This window comes from Ambystoma mexicanum, chromosome 5q, assembly GCF_040938575.1.
Source record: "Ambystoma mexicanum isolate Mex_15411 chromosome 5q, UKY_AmexF1_1, whole genome shotgun sequence".
In the NCBI taxonomy this organism is placed as follows: domain Eukaryota; kingdom Metazoa; phylum Chordata; class Amphibia; order Caudata; family Ambystomatidae; genus Ambystoma; species Ambystoma mexicanum.
Window position 1 is genome coordinate 212792482 of NC_090933.1, and position 20534 is coordinate 212813015.

The window sequence follows — 20534 nt, forward strand, 5'->3', positions numbered from 1 at the left end:
AGACTCCGACGGAGACCAACGACCGCTGACTGTCAGCTCGTTGGCATGAGCTCCCCATCCCGTGAAGGGCGCATCCGTCACGATCGTCACCTCCGGCCAGGGTAGCCAAAACGGAGCCCCCCTCATCAGATTGCCTTCGACGGCCCACCACAGAAGGTCCTGGGCGACCGAGGGCAGCAACTGAACGGGGTCCGACATCCTGCTGGAGGACTGTGACCACTGGAGCTTGAGAGCCCATTGCAAAGATCTCATCCGCAACCTGGCCTCTGGCACCAGAAGAATGCACGATGCCATGAGACCGAGCAACCTCAAGAACTCGAACGGTGGGAGACTCTGGGCATGCTGAAACTTGTGCACCATCTGCTGAATGTGTGGAGCCCTCACCTGGGGAGGAAAATACTGCCCCAGGGACGTGTCGAGCACTGCTCCGATGTACTGGAGCCGCTGTGTTGGCGTCAGGTGGGACCTTCTGTAAGTTGAGGGAGAAGCCCAGGTTGTTAAGGGAGTGGCAGGTGACTGACAGATGATCCAGGACTTGCTCGGGAGAGCGCGCCCTGATCAACTAATCGTCCAGGTAGGGGTAGACGTGAATCCCCCCTTTCCTGAGATACGCTGCCACCACCACCATGAGCTTGGTGAAAACCCTTGGGGCTGAGGTCAATCAGAATGGCAGGACCCGAAACTGAAAGTGCGAGTCGCCAACTGCAAACCTCAGGTACTTCTTGTGCTTGGGATGGATCGGCACATGAAAATAAGCGTCCTTGAGGTCGAGAGACACCAACCAGTCCTGAAGTTGAAGGGCATGGAGGACTTGAGAAAGAGTAACCATCTTGAACTTGTCCTTCCTGAGGAGTTTGTTCAAACCGTGCAAGTCCATGATGGGTCTCAATCGCCAGTCTTTCTTCGAAATCAAAAAATAAGGGGAATACCATCCTTTGTTCCTCTCCGCTACAGGCACCCGTTCTATGGCGCGTTTCTCTAGCAGGGGTTGAATTTCCTGCGCAAGGAGCGGATCCGGATTCTTCAACGAGAGATTCCCTGGTGGATTGTTGTGAGGCCTCTGCCGGAAAGGAAGACAGTAGCCGTGTGCAATGATCTCCAGAACCCACACATCTGAAGTAATGGGCACGCCATTCTACAAGATTCTGCGCCAGCCTTCCCCAACCGGAGAAGCATGGGCCTCATGACTGAGCTGAAGCAGCTGCGGCAGTGCCTGAGGGCAAAGAGGCAACTGCTCGCGCAGCCTTGGCCCCTTTGACATGCAGCCCCTCTCGATTTACTAAAGGACGAGTAATATCGAAAAGAACCTCCCCTCCATTGCTGTCCCCTAGGACGAAAAGGCAGAGGTTGGCGAACTGCAGCGCCCAACGACTTTGCTGCAGCTTTGGAGGTCTGCAACCTCTCAAGACTCTCGTCAGCCTTACTGCCAAAAATATGTTCACCATCAAAGGGCATGTTGAGGAGCCAGGCTTGCACATCAGGAGCAAAACCCGACTTCCACAACTACGCAAACCTGCGTATTACGCTGCTTGCCGCCATGGACCGGCTGACGCAATCAACCATGTCCAGACCCGACTGAACGGATTCACACATGGCATCCTTGCCATCCTGCACAATAGCAAGGAAACCATCCCGTTCCTCCCCTTCGGGAATATGATCAGCCGCTAAGGAAATACAGTTCCACAGAGTGTGCGTGAAACGAGACAAGGCACAAACGGAGTTGGCCGCCTGAAACGCCATACCACCAGAAGAAAATACCTTCTTTGCCCAGCCGTCAAAACGTTTGCCGTCTCTATCAGGAGGGATGGTAGGGTACGACGCCTGCTTTGCTGGGGCCATAGCCGCCTGCACCACCAAACTCTCCGGTGTAGGGTGCGTGGTCAAGTAGCAGGGGTCGCCACTGGCTGGGCAGGGGTCCAAGCCACAGCCACCCTTCTCTGCAAGGCCATATGGAATGGCAGCACCAGGTCAGTTGGAGGACCTTGATCCAGGATATCAGTCAGGTCATCCTGCTGAAAATCCCCAGGGGGGACAGACCACCCCAGGTAATCTGTGACCCTTGACATGAGACGCCGGTATGAGGAGTCAGCATGCGTGCCAGGCTCCGGCCTACCAAACTCCACCTCCGGAGAGGTGTCTAGAACACTGGCGTTGTGCGGCGACTGATGTGACCAGAAACAATGTCATCAGGAACACCTGCAGGAACCTCACCTTCCTCAGATACCTCATCCACCTCTGAAATATAATCCAGAGGCTGGAAAGAGGGAACTGAAAAAGGAACAAAGACATGTTTTGCCTTAGCCAGAGCCTTTCTGGGGAGGAGGGTCTCCCGTACCACGAGGCATCCCCGACAAAGCCACGTCGAGGGTGTCGATGGAATCGGTGTCGAGCGTGGCGCCGACGGCTTCAACGGCGTCGACACCAGCCTCGAGGGCAGAGCCCCGAGCGTGTCTCTCAACAGCCTGGGCGCCGATGGCGTCGAAGACTTCCTCGGAGGCGGGGCCTCCAGAGAGTCCGTTGACGATCTCAGCGCCGCCGACGTCGAAGTCTTCCTCGAAGACTGCACAGGTTCTCGCGGTCTCAAGGGCGTCGAGGACTGGGACCTGGAACGGGCATGCCTAGAGCGACCATCCTTGTCCGACCGGGACCTCGAAGGCGACCAGTGGTCGCAACGACTGCTCGAGCCCGAAGGCGGACGAGCGGTGTCTCTAGCACGGCCACGACCGGTGTCCTCAGCCGGCACGGACGGACCAGAGCCCTGCGATTGAATAATCGCCAACATCTCCTTTCGGAAGGAATCCCATTTCTCAGTAGTGGAATGCTTGTTGAGACAAGCAACCCGCCGACGGGCGAAGTCCTCAGAAGATGACGGGGAAGGCGACCTGTGACGCGCTTCCTGGAGTGCCTCGACGAGGCAGAGGAATGGCGGGACCGACTCCCAGACCGAGAACCCCCAGACTCACGACGACGATGCAGAGAGTCGCCCCTCGAATCATTTGTCGAAAGACCAGTGGAAGCGACTTACAGGGTTTGGCCACCTTACCGACCGACAGCTTCTTCTTACACTCCCGCAAGGCCTTCGATGTGAGCGATTGGCAGTCGACAGTCGTCCGTATCATGGTCCTCCCCGAGGCACCAGAGGCAAGCGTTGTGCGTATCTGTTAGCAACATCTTGGACTCGCACACCCGACACTTCATAAACCCGCACCGCGGGGTGGAAGAAGCCGAAGACATCATGCTTACGAGTAGTAACGAAGAAACAGGTTCGACGAACCAAAGGAACAGGATTCAGTAGAATCGAGGCACGCTGAGATCTCCGAAGTGAACACGTTCGTGGAGAAAACAGAACTGAGGCTATGGGCATCGTGCGTCCTACTTATAACATCCGGTGACGTCGGCTCGACGGAGGCCCTAGAGGACGGCATATCAGCGTCATCGACGCAGACGCCAACAGATTTTATGAAGCAGCACAGCTGTGATGATTACTGTCATAGATCTGGAATACGTCGGAGGACCCAATCCCCTCGAAATAGCATGTTTCAAATAAATACTTGACAGTGGGACCTGTGGTGCAGAGAAAACAATTAATTGGGTTAGAGGCCAGGGATGGTTCTAGGCATACTTTCTGGATGCCATGTTCACCTCAAGAAGTACATTTCTCACAATCTGGGGGGTATAATAAGGTTTTCTACAAGCAGTCTCTGCCTTGAGCCATTTCCATAGACGAGTATGGTATTCATTTATTAAACGTTACAGTGCCACAAACAATTGGTCACACACTTGCATTCCCACTTTACCTGTATGTATTCTAATGTGACGAGTTAACTGGCTTGGCTTCTGGAAGGTCTTTCCACAGTGTGGACACGAGTTTGCAAATCTACTCCTATCAACATTTTTATTGTACGGTTTTGGTAACGGTATCCTGACAAGAAAAGAATAAGAAAATGTTTCCCACAATGTTCACCACATAATCCAAGTGTAATCAATTTACATTAGATCTCACATTTGCATTGTCTATATGAAAACACAAAACTGAAAAAAATGTAACAATCCTCATGTTAATATCTTTAGTAAACAGCTTTCAACAGAACCTTTCAACAGCACCATACAGCACAACAGTACAACATTCAATTTTGCATTTCCTATTCAAATAATTGCAAATGGAAATGATTTGGTTAAGAACAAGTAATTTAGGCAAATATGATTTATCAGCTACCACCAATCAATCATCAGTACACCAAGGATTATGCACAACATTATCATTAGGCCAAGACATTTCCTACTTCTAAAAACTTGAACTGAATTTAATAACCACATAACCAGATCAGTTAAATAGCTATTGTAATCTGTAGAATTAACAACAAATACAAATATTACCTTCAGTATATAGGTAATGACAGCTTCAAGTCATAGTAGCCAATAAGGACCCTATCCTGAGGATAACTGAATGCTCCAACAGCTGTCCAACTGCACCCAAAACCCACAACTCTAGGAGTGAGAGGACCAGCAATCTGTGAGTTAGGGGCAGAGACCCCCCCCCCCCCATAAGCATGGCGTGGGAGGCCTACCAGGGTTAACGTCATCCAGTCGTTCCAAGAGGCAGGGTCTGGGAGTGGAGTGGGTGCTAGCTCCTACCCCTTCCCTTCCCTTTGGGCCTAGCTCAATGACAGAGGTACCACTTTATATCACCCTATGCCTGCACAGCCCCATTCTGGTTAGTGTCTTCCTCTTTCCCTCCTACATCAAACTACCTCTACACTCATGACCACAGAACCACCACCAGACCACCGTTAGAAGTCAAAACCAGACTAAGCACCAGAAGAATCCGAAAAGCAGCCCAGCAGCAGCCTGTCGCTATGCAAGCTAAAGTGCTGGTGCAGAGCAAGACAGCTGTGTCAGACTGTGCACGAAGAGCATGTCAACCACCTACCACGCCAGTGTCAGACCATGTGTAGAGCGCCCAGCGGGACTTGCAAGCTTCAGGATACTTCACTGACCAATACAACAGTTGCAATGCAGGTCCTCGTCAAACCAGCATCTCCCCACCTGCAGATCCACACACAGACTGGGACATTACCTGTGGCAGATTGCCATGGTGGGAACAAGCGAACCCATGCACGAAAAAGGGGAGGGCTAAAGGCTCCTTTTGAAGCTTTGATGTTTTTTAACAACTCTCACCCCCCCCCCTTCCAAACTCCTGGGAAAAAAAGCACAGTCCAGGAACTAGCAGAAGACGCTTGCCAATGAAAAAGAAAGGGAAGGATATAGGGAGGAAAGGAAACGGGAAGGTGTGGTTATTCGTGCGAGGTCAAGGTAGGAACAGGAAGACCAAGAGACTAGGCATAGGAAGAACTGAGTAGAAGAGTGTGTGACGCAGTTATTGAAGGAGCACAAGTTACTTTCTTACCTGGTCTGGTAACGTTCTTTCCATGGGATGTTCCTCCGACGTATTCCACATCTATGACAGGTAATCAACACAGCTGTGCTGCCTCAGAATTTTTTTTTCTGCGTCCTGTGTCGATGACATCGATACGCTGTCCTCGAGGACCTCCGTCGAGCCGACGTCACCGGATGTTATAAGTAGGACACACGACGCCCGTAGCCTCAGTTGTAGTTTTTTCCCCAAAACGTGTGGCACAAATCGTCTGCCAGAATGACTAGAGAAAGCCTTGCGGAAACTTAAGCTGCAATCGTATAAGAAATTCTGTAGAGGGACAGGCTGGGAGGGTTCAATGTGGAATACGTCGTCGGAACATCCCATTGAAAGAACGTTACCAGGTAAGAAAGTAACTTGTTCTTCGAGGGGATTGGTTCCTCCGACGTATTCCACATCTATGACAGACTCCCAAAGCAGTACCAACGTATGGAGGTGGGAAAAGAATTTAGAATTTTAGAATGCCCAATCAAATTGCAGAATAGAGGACTGCCTTACCAAAGGCCAAATCTTGCCCATGGATAGAATCCAGGGAGTAGTGTCTGACAAAAGTAAGGCAGAGGCCCATGTGGCTGCTTCACAAATGTTACGAATGGGAAAACCCCTCTGCAGAGCAGTAGAGGCAGCCACACCCCTAGTAGAATGGGCCCATAAGCCTACCGGAGGGTCCTTACCCACCAAACGGTAATATTCAGAGATTGTCAAGATAATCCATCTAACCACAAAAGTGATGGTTGGAAGGTTTCGAATGAATCTAAACCACTGACAATTGCTCTGGGCAACTTTCCACACCACCGTTTTTTAGCCCGACTGCGCCATTGCAAAAGGGGACCAGCCATGTGCAAATCAGTCAGCAGCTGCCGCCACCGAAGGTAGCAGCCCAGCCCGAACTGCTAAGCCAGGTCCCCACTGCACAGAAAACCAAGCAACCCCAGACATGTTTCGGCCTTGTTGGACCTCCTCAGTGAGGTGCATCCTGGTTCCCTGTGGCGCAGCGAGCAAGGGACCCATGTCTGGGCATACCGTCTCTCACAAGGAGAAACAAACTGACCACAAAAGGGATGGGTGGAAGGTAATATTCAGAGATTGTCAAGATATTCAATCTAGACAAAGTCTGCTTGGTAACAGCTTGTCCCAAACGCCTTCTAGCGTATCTGTGAGCAGAAGTAACCGCAACTAAAAATACAGTTTTAAAGGTCAACAGTCTAAAAGGACAAGAATGTAAAGGCTCAAACGGAGCTCCCATTAGGAATTTTAGAACCAGGTTCAAATCCCAACCGGGCACCTGGAAAGGAGACTGTGGGAACACATTAATGAGCCCTTTCCTAAACTGAGAAATCAAAGGAATCTTAAAATAAGAACATTCCTCAGACGAGCGCTTAAATATGGACAGCGCCGCCAGGTAACCTTTAATGGTACCCACTTGCAGGCCCTTGTGGGATAACAAAAACAAAAAAGACAGAACCACAGGAATGGCACATGAAAAAGGATTCACATTCTTAACCCTGCACCAGTCGCAGAACTTTCTCCAACGGCAACGGTACAGGGACTTTGTTGCGGGTCTTCTGGCCGAAAGCAACACCTCCATCACATCTTCAGGGAGGTCCCAATCCTTATACCTCAACCTTTCAGAATCCAAGCATGAAAGTTGAGAGACTTGACCTCTGGATGGAGAACCTGACCCCCGTCCCATGAGAGCAGATCGTCTCGGTAGGGAAGACGGCATGGAGGGCAGATGGACATGTCGAGAAGGTCCGGGTACCACGTTCTCCTGGCCTATGCCGGAGCAATGAGGATTATTCGGGAACCAAACCTCCGTAACCTCCGCAGCACTTGCGGAATGACAGGGACTGGAGGAAACGAGTACAGCAGTGGGAAGGACCACTCCAGTACGAACGCGTCCCCTAAGGCTCCTCTTGGAGGAAATTCCCGCGAGCAGAATCTTTTGCACTTCCGGTTGACAATGGTGGCGAAGAGATCCACTTGTGGGGTCCCACAATGGGCAAAGATCTCCAGGAGAATCTCCTGAGCCAGCTCCCACTCGTGAGAGACCGTGCTCTGCCTGCTCAGGGCATCCGCCGCCTCGTTTTCGTTTCCGGCCAGATGAACTGGCGAGATCGAAATTTCCTGCTGGATGGCCGAGAACAAGAGCTGCATCGCCTCTCTGCACAGAGGGAGAGACCCTGCCCCTCCCTTTTTGTTGAGGTAGTGCATGGCCACTGTATTGTCCGTCAGAATCAGGACATTCTACGCCTGCACAGACGGCAGAAAAGCCTTCAGGGCTAGCCTGACGGCCCTCAGCTCCAACAGATTCATAAGGACTCTGGACTCCGACGGAGACCAACGACCGCTGACTTTCAACTCGTTGGCATGAGCTCCCCATCCCATGAGGGATGCGTCCGTCATGATCGTCACCTCCGGCCAGGGTAGCCAAAATGGAGCCCCCTTCATCAGATTACCTTCGACGGCCCACCACAGAAGATCCCTGGCGACCGAGGGCGGCACCTGAACGGGATACAACATCCTGCCGGAGGACTGTGACCACTGCATCTTGAGAGCCCACTGCAGAGATCTCATCCGCAGCCTGGCCTCTGGCACCAGGAGAATGCAGGATGCCATGAGGCCGAGCAACCTCAAGAACTCTAATGCCGGGAGACTCTGGGCATGTTGAAACTTGTTCACCATCTGCAGAATGTGAGAAGCCCTCACCTGGGTAGACAAACAGCCCCAGGGATGTGTCGAGCGCTGCTCCGATGTACTGGAGCTGCTGGGTAGGTGTCAAGTGGGACTTCTTTAAGTTGAGTGAGAAGCCCAGCCTGTGAAGGGAGTGGCAGGTGACTTGCAGATGATTCCGGACTTTCTCGGCAGAGCGCGCCCTGATCAACCAATCGTCCAGGTAGGGGTAGACGTGAATCCCCCCCTTTCCTGAGATACGCTGCCACCACCACCATGAGCTTGGTGAAGACCCTTGGGGCGGAGGTCAATCTGAATGGCAGGAGCCGAAACTGAAAGTGCGAGTCGCCAACCATGAACCTCAGGTACTTCTTGTGCTTGGGATGGATCAGTACATGAAAGTAAGCGTCCTTGAGGTCGAGAGACACCAACCAGTCCTGAAGTTGAAGGGCCTGGAGGACTTTAGAAAGAGTAACCATCTTGAACTTGTCCTTCCTGAGGAGCTTGTTCAAACCACACAAGTCCATGATGGGTCTCAATCCCCCGTCTTTTTTCGGGATCAAAAAATATGGGGAATACCATCCCTTGTGCCTCTCCGCTACAGGCACCAGTTCTATGGCGCCTTTCTCCAGTAGGGATTTGATTTTCCAGACTCTTCAAAGAGAGATTCCCTGGTGGATTGTCGTGAGGCCTCTGCCGGAAAGGAAGACAGTAGCCGTGGGCTATGATCTCCAGAACCCATACATCTGAAGTAATGGCACGCCAATCTAGAAGATTCTGCGCCAGCCTTCCCCCCCCAACCGGCGAACCATGCCTCTGGTACTCCTACATTGGCCCCTTTGACTGGCCGCCCCCCTCGGTCTACCAAAGGACGAATAGTATCGAAAGGAACCTCCGCCTTTTCGTCCTAGGGGACAGCAATGGAGGGGAGGTTGACGCACTGCAGCGCTCAACGACTTTGCTGCAGCTTTGGAGGTCTGCAACCTCTCAAGGCTCTCGTCAGCCTTGCTGCCAAAAAGATAGTCACCATCAAAGGGCATGTTGAGAAGCCGGGCCTGTACATCAGGAGCAAATCCCGACTTCCGCAACCACGCAAACCTTCGCATCACTGTGCTCGCCGCCATGGACCGGCTGACACAGTCCGCCACGTCCAGACCCGACTGAACGGATTCACAAATGGCATCCTTGCCATCCTGAACGAGGGCAAGAAAACCATCCCATTCCTCCCCTTCGGTAATATGTTCAGCCGCCAAAGATACACAATTCCACAGAGTGTGAGTGAATCTTGACAAGGCACAAACGGAGTTGGCTGCCTTTAAAGCCATACCCCCAGATGAAAATACTTTCTTCGCCCAACCGTCGAAACGCTTGTCGTCCCTATCAGGAAGGATGGTAGGGTACGACGCCTGCTTCGCTGGGGCCTGCACCACCAAACTCTCCGGAGTAGGGTGCAAAGTCAAGTAGCCGGGGTCGCCACTGGCTGGACGGTATTTTTTCGGCAACAACTTATTCACTGCGGGTAGACTCTCCGGAGCAGTCCAAGCCGCTGCCGCTGCTGCCACCCTTCTTTGTAAAGCCATTTAAATGGCAGCACCGGGTCAGTGGGTGGACCTTGGTCCAAGATATCTGTCCCTGGATGAGGGCACACAAAAAGGTTCAAATACAGGCCTCACTGACTTCAAGCCCTTCCTCAGAGTTTCCACCGATGCACGGGGTACCACCGGAAAAGCCTCCACAAAAGGCGTCGACGGAATCGGCGTGGAGCCGATGGCTTCGACACAGGCCTCGAGGGCGGTGCCCAGAGCGTGTCCTTCTACGGCCTCTGCGCCAATGGCGTCGACGACTTCCTCGGAAGCGGAGCCTCGAGAGAGTCCCTCGACGGACATGGCGCCGATGGCGTCGACGTCTTCTTAGAAGACCTCACAGGCTCTGACGGTTTTGAGGGCGTTGAGGACTGGGACCTGGAGCGGGCAGGCTAGAGCGATCCACCTTGTCCGAGCGGGACCTCGACGGCTCCCGATGATCGCGCCGATCGCCCAAGCCCGAAGGCGTGCGAGCGTTGGCACTAGCGCGTTCCCTGCCGGCTTCTCTCAAGGCGCGGATGGAACAGAGCCCTGCGATTTGAAAATCGCCATATCCTTACGAAATGCGTCCCATTCCACAGGAGAGGAATGCTTGTTGGGACAAGCAACCCGCCGTCTGGCAGAGTCCTCGGACGAGGATGGGGAAGACGACCAGTGACAGTGCTTCCGCGAGTGCTTCGAAGAGGCAGAGGAATGGCGGGAACCACTCTGGGACAAGATCCCCTGGACTTACGCCGACGCAGAGAGTCGCCCCTCGAATCGTCGGTTGAAAGCCCAGCAGATTTTGACTTTCGGGGTTTGGAAACCCTACCTACAGATAGCTGCTTCTTCCGTGACCGCAAGGCCTTCGACGTCAGACTGGCAATCGTCAGTCATCAGTGGCATGGTCCTCGCCGAGGTACCAGAGGCAGATGTCGTGCGGGCTCATAAGCGACATCTTGGAACCGCAGTCCCGACACTTCTTGAATCCCAACTGCGGGGTAGAAGAAAACGAAGACATGATATCTTCACAAACAACCAAGTTCGAAGAACCAATAGAAATCAGAAGAACCGAGGTGCGCCGAGATCTCTGAAGTGAACAGGTTCGCGGAAAAAAAAAAATGGAACTTAGGCTACGGGCATCCTACTTTTAACATCCGGTGACGTCGGCTCGACGGAGGCCCTCGAGGACAGCGTATCGACGTCATCAACGCAGGACGCAGACACATTTTCCAAAGCAGCACAGCTGTGGTGATTACCTGTCAGATGTGGAATACGTCGGAGGAACCAATCCCCTCGAAAGGTGAGATATTGGTTGGTGGCAGAGAGGGGTACTCTGAATGGAGTATGCATGTAGGGTGTGTAAGTGGTAGTGAAAGACAGGGCGAGTGAGGAGGTAAAGGAGGATGCCGGGGTGCAGGGAGAGTAGTAATAGAGTGGGGGTTATTAGCACAGTGGAGGGGAGAGTAAGAGTAGAGAGTTGAATAGTAGCAGTGGTGAGGGGAACAGTAGTGGTAGTCTGTAGTAAGGAGAATAGTGGCAGTAGTAGAGGGGAGAGTAGTACTGAGTAATAGCAAATGATGAGGGAGGTTACTAGAGAGGCACATAAGAGGGACAGAGGAGGAAGTGTCAGGGAAAAGGAGGCGAGAAAGTGGGTAGAGTAGGAGGTAGGAGAGTAAGAGATGGGAAGGAGTGCGACAGCTCGAAGTAGGGAGAAGAATAGTCAGAACTAAAGGATAAGAAAGAATGGGGCCCGATTCTCCGAAAGGTGCCAAAAATCTGATCCAAGTCAAAGGGATCACTTAGATTGTTCCCTGAGAAAGACAGATCGATAAGGAGTGTGCCTTTATGCCATCACCTTCATTAAGACAGGCTTTACACAGTAGGGGTTGCTGATCTCTAGTGACTAATCTGGGGTTGAGGGACACCTGTGTTAGGGAGGGACTGCCCATTTTCTAGATAAGACCGAGGGACAGCCCTTAGAAAGCCTGTTAACTACAAAACAAATAAAAATCATTCAACAGTCTTCAAGAGTTGTTGTATTCTTGGGGCCATCTGTGACATAGGAGACAATAAGAAGACTGAACACCCTAAGGCAAAACATGTACACAAATTAGCTACACATTGCCTAAAAAAAAAGATACACGACACGACTTAAGCATTCTAAGCTACTATGTTGGGGAAAACGTGAAGGATTCGAAGAAAACGTTCACTTTGTTACTAAGAAACTTTACCGTTACCAGTAAACATTAAATATATCACCAGACCTGTGCAGTACCAACATAACTTACTCCGCCCCACTAAACATTGTTAATATAAAAAGGTACATGTATTTATAGAATCTGTTTCACCTATGTGCCACAGCCAAAGCACATCAAAACCACCAGGAAAGAAATTCTGTCAAGGGATGTACAACATGCTACAGCATCAGTCTCCAATAAAGCTGGTAGGTACACCTTAAAACTAAAAGACCCCATGCCCAAATACTAAAAAGTATACAGTCCTACCAAAAATATGTATGTTAGTAAGCCAACTTCTATAGCAAAGGGAAAACAAAAATATTAGCAAGTCAATTAAGGTTAGCAGGAATTATAGATGAAAAGCCATCAACTACAGGGATTCTTAGCGGCATCTGCTAGACGAGGAGAGTGACACAGGAGTGGTCTATGATGTCGCTCGGGTGGAATACACCTAGTCGTTGAAAGCTACCAATGCCAACGTATGTTGTGTACAGCTACCTGAATCCTTTTTCCACCCCTCTCTGCTGTACCAGCGAACCATCATTGCAGGGGGTGGGGATAGAGGAGGAATGAGGGAATCAAACAAATCAAATACCACTTACTCTCACCTAACATAAAAATGAAAAGAATAACCCTGCTGACATTTATGTATACCCTTGCTGTGGGGCCATAGTAGTTCATTATGCACTCCATACTCCTCTGCCACAATGTCACACCAGGAGGCTAAAACGTTTAGAAAGGAAAGTAGTAGATAACAGCCCCAGAGTAGACATACACAATATCTGACTACTTACAAATGTATTTAAAAAACCAAGTAAACATTATTAACAACATGTAAAACTCGCCTCTCATAATATTTAAAGTTAGATGCTGCTCAGAGAGTGCTGTCAACACTCAAAAGTCAAACTGAGGAATTTGCTGGGTGCAAGCATGCTTAGTCCTCTTTTCATTTGGAATCTGATAAATTCAACGCAACCACGCAATCATCTACTGAAAACATCTTCCTCCTATTTAAGACCTTCAACTATTCCTGCACCCTCAAATAGAGTTGGCCAATGGGAATCGCACTAACACCTGCCCCAATACCTTACACAGACTCCAGGCCACTCTAACACACACACATAGATACATACTACAGTACCAGAAATAGCCCCATAACTACAGACCCTACAGTCAGGCCTCAGAATGTGCCACTGGCTAGTGATAATAGATACTCAGCAATTAAGAACTAGTGTGATGTTTGCATATGGACAGTTGATACGGCAAGAGGCGGAATTCCGCGGCTACAGGGATTGTCGGATATGCGTCCTTCAAATCCAGCCGTGATAACCAATCGTTTTTCTTGAGCATGTACCCCCGAAAGATGGAGTTCCTCCATCTTGAAGTGTCTGTACATTAGCCAACTGTTCATCTCTTTTAGGATGTATGACTGGCCGCACCTTGGCTTTGCGGTGCACTAAGAACATGTTGCTCAAGAATCAGGTTGGCAGAGGTTTTGCTTTCTCTATAGCATTCTTCTGCACCAGCGTTTAAATCTCCCTTTGCTCGGGTGATATGCATGCGTGGAGGCGGCTTGTGCTGCTTGGGAGTCTCTAGAAACTCTAGCTCTAACCCCTGAATGATTGGCAACACCCACACGTCAGAAGACAGCTTGCGCCAATTGCTTAAATAAAGTGTAATCCTCCCTCCTACTTGGGGATATGGTACCCTGTGCGTTCTCACCTGTGGTACTTCCTGGTGGTCTATAGTATTCTCAACCTTTGTAACCTCGACCCCTGTTGAGGAAAGAACTCGTCCTGCTGCCTCGCTTCCAAATATTGCGCTCTGGGACGGCCAGTCAAATGGCCCCCCCTGTCGGCCAGACCCTGCAAAAACCCTTTCCTGGAAAAACTTTTCTGATGGAAGCTTGCCCTTGTTCCAGCGCTGTGAATGTTCCTACAAATGCATTCATCTCTTTAACAAAGGCCTCTCTGTAGAGTAAGCCTTGCGCTCCTTCTCCTGCTTCATAGGAGGCTAGGTCTCCAAGCTTGTTAATCTTCAATAGCATGGTTCAGCACCTCTCCGATGATACTGCGCAGTTCGCATTACCTAGCATACATACCGCTCGCTGTGCCCAGCCTGCTAGGATATGCGGGGCGACCAGCTCCCCAGCGTCCCTGGCTCTCAGCCAGGTCCATCATTTTTGCAATGGGCCCAGCGATATCAAGTATTTTGTCCTGGCATGATCTCCAGCCTCAATCTATGCCTTTTCTGGCATCTTTCCCGGCCTTGGTCACAAAAGTTAGCACCTTAGAATACAGTTCCGGCATGTCTGCTACTCTTCCGGCTAACTCTGGCCTTGGGCATTCTGCTTTCAAACGGAATCTAGTCTCCTTCTCCAATGGCCTGTGCATTTTCTGCGCCATATATATCGCCACTCGGTGGCGGTAGCCAATCTGGGTGTATGATGATGTCGGGCTCAAACATGTCTGACATATCATCTTCCTGGGGAACCTCCGATTTGCTGGCTTTAGTCCCCCTGATGGGTCTGCTCTGGGTATTTATGCTCTCATTTCCAATGCTTGCATTGTCTTCATTTTCTTCTTCGTACCAATCATATTCCTCTGAGGAGGAGAGTCCCTTAACAGGCTGGGCATGGCTGATTAGCCTATTAAAAAGGCGTCAGCGGCCTCCTGGGGCTTTTTCATCGTCCTCATCACTGTGCCCGGGGAGTAGAAGAGGCTTTTCTCTTCCAGGCTGAGTTGCTCCCCTTGTCGCCCTCCTTGCAGGGCTCATCAGTGTAGATTCCCTCCCCTGGACCCACTAGGTCGCAAGCTTCCTTGCCTAATATATCTTCTAGGAACTGCAGTCTTTCCTGTAGGGGCTTCACTCCCTGAGCAACAGCCTTTACTAAGGAGTCCCCAATACATTCTTAAAACTCTGAGAGAAGTCTGTCTCTTCCTCTCCCATGTCCTCACTTCCTTCGCTTGAGGCAATTGTCCTCTAAGGTGCCTGTCCAGTAATCTTGAAATTGAACTCTCGCCTTTTCGATCTTCTTTCCTTCTTAATAATTTCTTTTTTTTTATTATGCAGGAGATCTGCATTTTGAAAGCTCTAGCAACGCTGTAGAAGGATGTCTTTCTCGCGTAAGCTGATTGGGATTGGAGCACAGAGGAATTTGAATTGTTACGTTTGCTTTGGAATGTCTTCCGAGAATGCTTTGAGCACGCATGCGCCGCAAAAGGCTAGTGCGTCATGCCCATATGGGCGAATAGGTCTCATCCGACGCTGCGGCTGACAGAAAAGCCTGACGTATGTTGGCCTTGTGGAAAGACACAGAATGGAGCCCCGAGGCAAGCAAGGTTGCTTGCGGGCCCGGTCCACTTCAAATGGCTGAATGCTCTCGGAATCGCACATGCTTTCCGAAATAAGAAATAAAAACTAACCCATTGTGGCGCTTGCAACAAAAAAACGTGTAATGTGCGGATACCGTTATAAATAACTTTGTCCGATTAGCGCACATTCCATGACAATTACACCATAATATACAATCATTAAAAACTATGGCAACCTTATTAAAAAGAAACTATGTAAATGTGACTTAGCTGTCGGACTACAGCAAATAAGAAGAGGAAAGGACCTAGGGAAACAGAGATTTGTACCTAGTGAGGAGCCCTGATTGGACAATGAGACAGAGGCTCAGGACTACCAGGCTACAAGGAATTAATGGAACTTGTCTTTTTAGGGCCACTGCTTTCCTTTTTTGTTTTTTTCTTGTTTTGTTTACAGCTTTGACTTATTAAAAAAGATTTAAAAGGCAGTTGAAAGCAGTTAATAAAGTTAAGCATAATGCTCGCCTCCGGTCGGGACATAGAATTCACAAACAACATATACAATACTAAATCAGCGGGTGAGGGGGTGGGAGAGGGTTAAAAAAAAAGTTAAGAATGCTATTTATGAAATGTTAACAAATCTTAACATTAATAATAAAGGTTTAACTGTTACAAGCACTGAAAACCATAAAATAACATGAACATTACAAACCAATGTTGTTGGAAGCATAACTTGCACACATCGTAAACATACAATAAATTCTAAAAAAAAGAAAAAATGTAAAAGTAAAACAAATAAAAATAATGTACACCTTATATTACCAGACCTCAAAACCTGCACCCACAGCTATATCTTACATTGAAGAAATTACCTCAAAACATACACCCAAAAGGAATTAGTTACATGGCTGTAACTCCCATTCTCAAGCATTGGTAGCCTTCATAGACATGCGGTTTGAATATTCCCCCCTCAGGCTGGGAATCCTCTGTAACAGTAAAGCAGTTTATATTTACATTTTTAAAATGGCTGTCACTTTAGTGCTCTATTGGAGTCACTTTGGGTCATATTGCCCACAGCCAATTGACTAGTCTCCCTTAGCTCTGCCCGTGCAGGCCATCTTCAGATTTTGGTCACACATGTGAACATAGCAATATGAGCCAAGAAGAGCTGCAAGAGGGATAGGTGGGAGGGTTGAACGTAAATCCATGAAAGATACCAAATGACGCAGAACAGGAGTTGCAGGTAAGTAAGTTTTTCCTCTCAAAGCATTAGATATTTCAGAGATTTACATGCTGTTTGAATATATTACAGACCTTTACACACACAATAGCAACAGCAGGGGAGGCAAAGTGCACCTGAAGGACACATTCACCTCAGAAAAAACTCACCCAAACAGGTTGCTAGTACTGTTTGGCCGACTCTGGACTCCTCATGGAATCCCTGTCAATGCAGTAAAACCTTGGGAAGGTAGGTATCGATCTCCATGTGGCAGCCCCGCAAATATCCAGCACGAGAACACCGGAGAAGAAAGCCATCCCAGCAGCAAAATCCCTTGTAGAATCGGCCTTGGGCGTGCCATCAAGAGGCTTGTTAGCCAGCTGATGACAGTATGAAATGCAGGACAGCCACTGTGCAATGGATGACTTCAAAAGAGAATTGCTCATTCCAGGCGGACCAAGCATCACAAACAGCTGATAAGACTTGCAGAAGCCTTTAGTGTTAGAGATGTCGAATTTCAGGGCTCGCACCACATCCCAGAAGTGCAGTATGTGCAGGGAGACAGGGTTTGTGCGAAGAACTGGGTCAGATTTACAGCAAGTCAAGTAGGCCGCTTTGCACGAGAGAGCCTGGATTTCCCCCACACATCTTGCAAAGGTGATGGCAACTAGCTCCGCCCATCTCCAGTTTTCAGACCTTCCAAGCCTCTACTTAAGGACTCTAGGCCAGCTCCAGGCAGACAGCGTTAGGTAGCCTGCTGGTCACGTATCCAGGTCCTGCCACTCAGTTGCTCCACCCACCACCTATTTAATCAGGCGTCCTTAGCAAAGGACGGGTGAAGACAAAGACATCACCTGTTTGTGCCTGTTCCGGCCCAACAGGGCCAATGGACTGTTCTGCTAAGCTGCATTTCACCTACAGACTAATTGTTTTGGTGATTAGTAGCAGTAGCAATGTGTCCGCTACCTCCGCAGCCAATCCCCACTATCATTAGGGTTCGAATGGTCAAGTGCCCTGGGCAGCCCCGGCAAGCTACCCTAGCAAACCTCATCAATATTGCCCTTGCCCCAATCCAACACACATGGACCACATGCACACGCCCTCATGTCAATCAATGCTCGCTCAGCAGTCGCTCACGCTGTAGAGATTGCGCACCTCATCTCGTACAAAAACCTTGATGCCTTGTTCATCACTGAAACATGTTTTCCCCATTCTCGCCATGTTTTTGACATTCTCCTACCCCAAGGCTATTGCATCCGACATGCCGACGGACCAGGAAGTGCAGGAGGCGGGGTGGCAATTATCCACAGAAGCGATTGGCCATGCTCCATCATCGCCTCTCCCAGAACAAGCTCATTTGAATTACTCACCTGCCGGTTCCCTCTTTCGCATAAGGAATCCATTCACCTTCCACTTCATCTACAGACCACCTCACAGGAGGGACTTTTCCTTTCAGACATCTCCAACTTACTCTCCTCTGCCAAATTAACACATTCTAGTCAAGTCTTTCTTGGTGATTTTAACATCCCAGTATCGCAGGCTGACGACCACACTCGAAGCACACTTTTCGCACTGACCGCTTCCATGGACCTTAAGAAAATTGTGCTCTCCCCCATGCACAACGAAGGCAACATCCTAGACTTAGTCTTCACATCATCTTCCTGCATCACCTGTGCAGACCCTATCCCACTTAACTGGTCTGACCACACCACCATCCCCTTATCAGTCACCATCTCGACTACGGCTCACAAAAGGTCAGGCTAAATGCTCCCTCACTCAACGTCGCTCATTCAAAGCCTTCCCTGGAAGAAACATTTTGAAACTTTCTCACCACAAGGAATGCAGCGGGCTCCAAAAATGATTCAGCAACTCTGCTATGAAACGGAGGACACTCGGGGGGGGGGCCCCTAAAATTCAGCCAGCCAAAGACCAAACCATCCACCATATTGTACAGCCCCAAGCTAGCCTCCAACTAATGCTCAATCAGAACCCTAGATAAACGCTAGTGCAAAAACTAAAATTGGGGAGATCTCAGCAACCTCAAATTTCTATGCACAAACAGTACTTTACGACGCTTATATTGCACAAATCATTGACCCATGGGTATCAGGGCGCAGAAAAAACATTAAACAAGAACACAAGAAGCCCTAAAACGAGGTGAGTACTCAATCTGAACAGCCCAAATGGATCAGGCAAACATTCATGTTTTCAGTTTTTTCTTGAAAGGCTCCAAGGATTCCTGACATCGAAGATCAGGGAGATCAGGGAAGAGCATGTTCCAAGCTTTTGGAGCTGCGATGAAAAAAGCGATGAAAAAAGCTCCACTTTCTATCTCCTTAGTCCTACATCTAGGGAGAGTCAGATAGTTCTGGTTACTAGACCTAAGAGATCTACTGTTCACTTTATTGGAGATGAGATCTTGCAGGCACAAGGGCATTAGGCCAAGTCTACATTAAAAGGTGCTAACCAGAAGACGAAAGAGCACGCGCCTCTGCAGGGAGCCAATGCAGGGATCATCTGGCAGCAGATATGTGGTCACAGCTAGATAATCCAGAACCAACCTAACAGCACCGTTTTGCACCACTTGTGATCTATTAGTGTCAACTTTACTAAGCCCCACCAAAAGACTACTACAGTAATCTATTTTTGATCCAATAATTGCTCTCCCAAATGTCTCGGCGAAGCCCTTGAAATGAAAGGTCTAAGATGAGCAGAAGCTTGATGTAGTAAGCTGCTGCTGAAACAAGGCTCCCAACATGCGCTTTCATATTAAGCTGCTGATCGAAAATCACTTCCGAAGTTAACTTTTTTTGGGGGTGGTTATCATTACCTCTCTAAGTTGAAAACGTATAGGACAGGCCAAGCTTGGCGAGCATTGCATGAGCATTGCATGAGTGTCCATAATCAGCAACTCCGTTTTATCCCTATTCAATGCTAGATTGCTCCATAACATCCAGCTCTCCACCATGGTATACACTCTATTCAGTTCTTCCTTGTCCTGTGAGTGAGCGCCTACAATACAGACGACTCACCATGTCTCGTCGGCGTAGTTGGTGAACACCACCCCCTCCTGCTCCAAGAGAGCAAAAAAGTGGCCCATAAAGTTAACTGAAACCAGTTTGGACTCTGCCTCCTCAAAAAAAAAACTCGGCTTTCTCTATTGTCCAAAAAGGAACTAATCCATCAAGTCGCAACAGGGGAAAAACTGGCGGCTACTTCCAGTCTGGCGACCAAAATTGAATGGTCGACCAAGTCGAATGCGGCCGACAGATCTATTAACATTAGCAAATCCTTGACAACACGTTCCAAGAGCCTCAATTTCAACTCTAGAAGTGAAGTCTCTGTTCCAAAACCTTGTCTAAAGCCTGATTAGCAGCAATTAAGAATAAGATGCTTATTCAAATGTTGGGAAATCTGGCTATAGGCAATGCGATCCAAGATGTTTAACAAAAATGGTGTGTTTGTTATAGGCCTATAATTAAGCGGCACCTCAATTGCTAGACCAGGATTTTTTAAGATGGGGGTGACCCAGGCCTTTTTAAGATCAGCTGGTACATGACTCTCCAAGAGAGAGAAGTTCATACATTTACATATGGCATCCAGTAGGATGGGTGGGCAAGATTTAATTATCATTGATGAACAGGGATCACCTTTGCATCTAGTTGCCTACAATTGTTCCACCACGGCCGACAACCCACCCACAGTAATGGGAGAAAAATTGAATTGGGGAATAGTAGGACATCTGGCAAACGACCCTTTCCTGGTGTTACTGGAGGCTGAAAAAAGATAATCTTTTTTATGAACTATGTCAGTCCTGATGCCATTTATTTTATTTTACATGCCATTCTGAATTTCCTGGCACCAACCTACATCCTTAATTAAAGGATAGGCCATGGGCTGTTGAGTAGATTCTTGTTCTTTTAAAAATTTAAAAAAGTTCTTGAACATCTGATTCTGCATTCTGGATTCTCGAATTATGAATGTTTTTTTTTCACCTCTACAATCAACAGTTTATAGGATTTTCAGCTACTTTGTAAGCTGCCAGTGGCCCCGGTAAAGGGTTTAGCTTCCACGGATAATGCAACTAAAGAGTAG

The 20534-nt window shown here is 49.0% G+C and overlaps 1 protein-coding gene across 6 annotated transcripts in view; it reads right to left on the reverse strand.

Moving 5' to 3' along the window:
* Nucleotides 1-20534, reverse strand: part of ZNF236 (zinc finger protein 236) — a 2444547-nt gene that overhangs the window by 2105133 nt on the left and 318880 nt on the right. For all 6 annotated transcript variants that reach the window (XM_069620724.1, XM_069620725.1, XM_069620723.1 and 3 more), the window contains one exon: nt 3798-3922. In XM_069620724.1, the coding sequence (XP_069476825.1) occupies nt 3798-3922 (125 nt within the window). The remainder of the gene's footprint in view (nt 1-3797; nt 3923-20534) is intronic.